This window comes from Corvus kubaryi, unplaced genomic scaffold (assembly GCF_017639235.1).
Source record: "Corvus kubaryi isolate FWS band 111438036 unplaced genomic scaffold, C.kubaryi_AGA036_p1.0 134, whole genome shotgun sequence".
NCBI lineage: Eukaryota > Metazoa > Chordata > Aves > Passeriformes > Corvidae > Corvus > Corvus kubaryi.
The window spans coordinates 3,884,224-3,890,493 of NW_024580668.1; the positions used below are offsets into that span (position 1 = coordinate 3,884,224).

The 6,270-nt window shown below is 44.4% G+C and overlaps 1 protein-coding gene across 1 annotated transcript; it reads right to left on the reverse strand.

Moving 5' to 3' along the window:
- Positions 1–2,084: 2,084 nt before the first annotated feature.
- Positions 2,085–6,135, reverse strand: PPP1R3D (protein phosphatase 1 regulatory subunit 3D). The gene has a single exon (XM_042045974.1). The coding sequence runs from the start codon at positions 5,484–5,486 to the stop codon at positions 4,563–4,565; it is 924 nt and encodes a 307-aa protein (XP_041901908.1). The 5' UTR covers positions 5,487–6,135; the 3' UTR covers positions 2,085–4,562.
- Positions 6,136–6,270: the final 135 nt, after the last annotated feature.

A 6,270-nucleotide genomic window follows, 5' to 3' on the forward strand; every position in this document is an offset into this window, starting at 1 on the left:
CCATAAATACAGATGATAAAATTTATAATGAATCTTACATACTCCAATAGAGTCTCTGTTCATACCTAGAATAAGCAGCAATAGTGGAGCATCTAGGAGAGAAATCACCTTTCACAGCAGGTAAACCTGCAGCAATTGTAAATAAAATAACACTGCTGAATCCCTGAAATGAGAAATACAAAAACTCAATACTATAAAAGGAAAAAAAAAAAAAAAAAGCTGTGCTGTACAGAAAGTATTTAAAATACCACGAGATGTCACTGTAATGCAAGAAAATGACAAGTGGTGTGAGAAGTGAAGTATCTGCACTGAGGAGCTGGGAGTGAGCAGTGCTAAAGCAGATTTGTAAAACAGCTTTACTGAGAAACCTACTAAGGACAAAACTGCATGAGGAACTTGGAGAATCAGAAGTTTGCTATGAAAACTGAACCCTGAATTGTACTTTCATCCTATGAAGCAGAAATAATCAAAGCCAGTTTGAAGTTGATGTTTTCCCTTACCAGTCACATGAGCAAACACACAGGCTGAGCCTGTCCAGCCTTACTCATTCTATAGCAAAAGAGAAGTGAGACAGTCCAGAAGTGGATCACACACCTTCCTTGATGCAATCTACACTGAGATTGCTTCAGCTCACTTCTCATTCTCTAATACTAGTCTATTTTGTTTGGTTTAGCAGAAGGGAAGTCAGAGAGAAGTTTAATTGAGTTATGTGTTAAACAGACCAGAACCAACAGTGAAATTATTTGGCCACAGTCATTTCAGGCACACATGAAAACGCTAGAGAAAATGGAACCAAAACTCTTTAGGGTAGGGTAGCACTATTTACAGGGACCCTTATTCACTACAGCAGTATAAATATTTATCTGTGTGAAACTGAGAAGGGTTAGAAGTGTTGATACCAACAGTTTGAATATCAAATGTCAGCTGAAATACTTGCAGATCTGAGATCACAGGGAGAAAGAAGTTGGGAAAGAAGTCAGTACTAACGTTACACTCCTGCTGCCAAATGAATAATCACTCAGACTTGCAGTTCTAAGTTTTTACCAGTTGTAAAGTACAACTGAGCATGGATGATACACTACATTAAGTGCTGTAGTTTCTGACTGTAGAAACATACTACTGTCATTACAAGTTGCAATTTTTTTCTTTGTAAAATAAATACAAATAAGCTATGAATTTGAAACTAAATGTAAAAATACCACCTATATTAAAAAAAACATTAACAACCTGTAAGATAAACCTGATAGTTGGATGTTTGCAGAAAAAAACAATCCTTTTCTTAAATAATCTTACATTTTTGAACAACTTAATATTGACAGGCCCATGTATTTAAACTGATTTGCAATAATCATCTTTTCCCCAAGCAACTCTGACAATGCAGTGCTGAAGTTACTAGCACTGATTAAAAAGTAATTGGTAATATATATCTTTATTAATTCTGTCTGCTAGTTAAATGGCCCCATTTTGCTTTAGGAGAAACCTGGCAACTGATAATTCCAATCTTGAAGTGTATCAAGTAAATGCCTGACCCCAGAGGAGCAGCATTTCACATGGAGGATAAATCAGGCACTGCATATGGACACTCTTAACACAGCACAGGTAGATACTCGTGAAACCTGTCAGGAAGAGAATGTGGTTTGAGAAGAAAGGCTGCAGCAAGGAGAACTGAAAGGAAAAAATAGAACAAATAATAACACAATTGTGAGGCCCAGAAATGAATGTGTGAAGTACAGTCTAGCACAGATTTAGAAAGTGCAATTTGAGGAAAACCCCTCTCTCTTCTCTTCCATGAAGCTGTATTAGAATCAAGTCGCGGCAAGCCTTTTTCCAAAACTGGATCTCAATCCTGCAGGTGATACATGCACAGAACTCTGAGGTGAAAGGACAGCAGATCCCATGTAGAAAGTGGCAGCCTAATCATCTTTGCAGATCCATACACCAGTCACTGTATCTTTATCACGTGCTGTTCATTGTTTACCAACTCAAACCCACCTTGCTTTCCTAAGTATGCTGCTCTCTAAGTGACAACTCAAGTTTTTTCATGAGCTTTCTTAACAGAAGTACCATTGACAAAAACAACAGAAAATTGTGAAAAGCTTTTATTTTAATCTTCTGTATTACAATAGCCATAGTTTTATTATTGCTTTTAAAAATTAGTTAAGCACTTTGCAATTTTACAACTGCTAGACTTTTTGTCCAGCATATGTGCTTTATTGATATACTGTGTAATGTACTTTATTCTGGACAAGACATTTAATCAGGAAACACAACCCCTTTTAATTTACATGGATTTAATGTTTCTTTAAAAAACATGCTTGAAAGAACCTGTAAACTGTGGACTACTAGACATTCATTTACTGTATGACAATAATAAATACATGTTTTTAAAAGTGCATTGTATGGTGATAACCCTTGTGAAGAATTCACTTTTACAAAATCCTCATTATAAGGGAAGTGCTCAATTTGAACAGTGCAAGCAGTCAAGTTGTCCTGAGAAGATACAAATGTGGTGTAAGTTTACCTTCACGACAGGTGCATATTAGCACTAAACAGCTTAATCCCATTTTCATCAACCAGAAGTGCCAAGAAAACCTAAGTGCAAATATCAGCTCTGCTGTGACAGGTGCCAGTACTGGTGTGAACGTTTAGCAGCTTAACCTGGAGATGGCTCTCAGTTCCACTGCTCCACTGAGCCAGCAGAGCCAGAGAACTGCACTGGCAGGAATGGAACTGTCAGTCCTCCTCCAGCAGTGCAGAGCAGCAGAGAGAGCTAAAGGAAACTTGGGATAATGCACATTCAGATCGGATTGAGCTTTCTGAGTACTCTGCAAAAGGTGCTCAGCAGCTCACAGAATCCTCATTCCTGACTCTGGTTTCTCTAAAGCCAAAGACCAATGGAATGAGGCAGCTTCCTCACTTGAAAGCCCAGCTTTGCTAAATGGGTATCACAACAAAGAAGCAGCATTCAGTTGCCAGACAAATTAATTTTCTTGGTGTTTCTGCACTTCCAGAATTACTCAGTGGACTTTTCAGACTAATATATAATTGGCCACGGGTTGCTTACAACTGTGATTTTACAAACAACTTGTGATTTTGATAAATAAACACCAATCCAAAGTAAGATGTCCAAATAAGTGGCCTAATTTTCATAGCATAGTCCTAAAACACAGCTCTTCTAATATTTCCAGCCAGCTCTGAAAGTTTATGCTACACATATAAAGCTAAACTTTCCATGCAGTAATGAATATGTATGGAAACAATTATGGACGAGCTTTTATTTAAGAGAGTTAAGCCTGTTGCGTATCTTAAACCACACTAAAACCACAGAATGAAAATAATAGAGCAAGAAGCATGGGAAGATGGTCTAACAGTGTTCCTGTTCTAACAGACGGGATTCTGTTTATGGGTCTATGTAAGTAGCAGTTTACCAAATTAAGTGCTTTGAAGTTCCAGCTTGTGTTGCAAAGGCTGCAGTCTTAAGAGTTCAACTGTTTTATAATGGCAAGTAGTTAAATAAAGAAGCCAAAGTTAATTCTGCAGTAGCACTGGAACACTGGGGAACTGCCAGGATTCAGGGTTCTGGAATGCTATTCCAAGCCTCTGTACCCTGCTCCCCGTACTATTTTTTTCCTTATATATATTTATATCATATCCATTTCTTGATTTATAATTTTACCAGCAACGGTGATAAAATCATGAGCATTCATACAGTGCTTTGAGATCTTCAACTGCAACACGAGTCCAAAATTGCTCACGTTTCCCTTAGTAAAAACAGGTGCACCAAGAGAAGACAATTCCTGTACCACCACCTTGAGAAAAACCTACTTGGGCTTCACTTGAAAAGAGAATTTCCCCAGGCGATCTGCCTTACACACACTTTGGTAACAATCACTCCTGCTGCAAGGAGGAGATAAGAAAAGGCACCTTTTATTTTTTTCCCCAAGGGAAACAGAGGGGCTGATGGTACATTTTCGTGTATGTTTTGCTCATAGTAGCATTTAATTTCCGACTCAAATATTAATGGCAATATTTAACGTGGTTACAGCCTTAATAACATATATATATATATATATACACAAGTCCTCCCTACAGTGTCTGCCATCCAAATTATGCATAAATGGAATAGTGCCCTGACTTGGTGAAGTAATATAAACAAAATTACAAACAAAACCTGTAAAGCCACACTGTCCACTTAGAAAACAAACAGTAGAAAAAGGTAAGAGAGATCAGTTAGAAACATTCTATGCAACCAAGAGTACCACTAGCAACAAGAGATGTGTTATTTTGCTCTCTGGTAGCCTCAGAGCATTCCCTGGAACCATTCTGCAATGACTCATACACTCAAAAAAACCACATGGCCTTCCTATGATTGTATCTCACTACAGATTTTTAACTTTCCCAGAGGTTTTGAACAGGTCACTGGCTGCTTCTCAGCCCTAGGACACTTGGCCGGGTTTGGCAGGTTTCAAAAAGAAGACTGTTGCCATAGGAGCAGAGAGCCACGCCAAGGGACAGAGTGCCACCGAGACCACTGACACGCTGCTCGGCACCACTCCCTTTGTTCAGATGAAGTGGATCCAGCTCTCCTCACATTCCCTTGGCAGCTTCAGGGGGTGAGTCTGGCAGGTGAGGGTGTAGTTCTTGCCTCTGTTGTTATCCCAGTACTCCTGGCCGTTGACTTGGTACCTTGCTGCAAACTGGACGAGAGTGCTCAGCTGAAGAAGGAAAGGAGGCACAGGAAGAAAGAAAGTGAACACATCAACCTGATCCTGCCCGTTTTTCTCTGGGAGGCTCTGGTGCCAATGAGCACACACCTCATGGAGGCTTTCCCACTCGTTGAAGGTGTAGCGCACAGACACCTGCTTCTCAAAAGCAACATTGAGAACCTGGATGGTGCCACTGAGCCCCAGATCTGAGCTGGTCACCCGTTCCAGACACACCTGCTGCTCCTGGAGTCGGGATGAGAAATCCGGACAGTCTGCAGGCTGCTGGAAGTCAGGGACCAAGCATTGCATAGTAAACTCCAAGTTCAAGCTGCTGTACCAGAGGTCTGAGTTTATGGAGAGCCTGGAAAGGACATGCAAGGGGATGGTTGGATCCTCCCCAGTCTGGAAGACTTTCACTTCAGTGAGCTCCAAGCCTAAAGCATCAGCAAACCTGACCCGGTTCATGCGGCTCTGGCAGCCGGGCTCCTGACACTGCACTGCTGCTCTCTTCTTCCTCTCGGGTGATGTAGGCAGGGATCTCGCTCGGCGGCGGATGATGGGCCGCAGGGCTGGGTCACAGCTGGAGGGGGTGCTGCTCGGAGGATGGTTTGGCTGGGAGCTCTCCTTGGCTGGGGGACTGCTCCAAAAAGTCTTGTTGCTACTTGTATGGACTGCTGGGGACTGCTGCTGCCCTCGTCCCACTGCTCCTTCAGCCCTTAACATGTTCTCATAGAGATCTGAGAGGTAGCTGGGATTCCTCCAAGGACCACGCACTTCCATTCTTAACTGGTGACAAAAAATCAGCGTTAATACTGCAGGTAATAATGAGCACTGCCCCTCTGAAGCACTGAATTTGGGAATGGCACCACAGTAAGGTCTGAGGTTATTGCACTGGATGCAGAAGGATCACCTGGAACAAAGTCACATTCGAACGAAGGGCAGAAGCCCGGCAGCTCTCACGGCAGCTGGCAGAGAGCCAGCAGTAAGGCGTAGTGTTGGAAGCTGAAGGCAGATTCAGTGGCCGATGAACTCGAGATCGCTGTGCTGGGTGGTGGCCCCGAGGCTCAAGCCGGAAAGAGATTCAAGGCTATCACCGCTGATACTGGAGGAGCTCACACACAGGCTGGAGAGCGACTGGAGGCTGTCGTGCTGGATGAAGGACTCCAGGCTGTCGGAGAGGTCGCTGGAGGCGAGGTGCGCACCGAAGCACCGTGTGCCGGAGCCCCGGGCGAGAGGGGCCTGCAGGCTGTCCTCGCTGGCTGCGGCCGAGCCTGCGCTCCGGCGGCGGCAGCAGCAGCACGAGCAGGGGGGACACTCGAGGCTGTCACACTGGATGCTGGGCGAGTCGAGGCCGGGGAAGGCCTGGAGGCTGTCGGGCGGGAGGGAGCCGGGGCTGCTGCAGAGGCTGGAGGGCGGGCGAGGGCTGTCGGGCGCGGCCGCGGCGCCAGGCTCGGTGTCGCGGCTGGCGGGGGACGGATCCGCGCTCGGGGCCGCCACAGCGCCCATGGGCGGCACGGCCCCCGCTGCAGCCCGACCCGCCGGCCGCGGGGGCAGCCCCGACCCC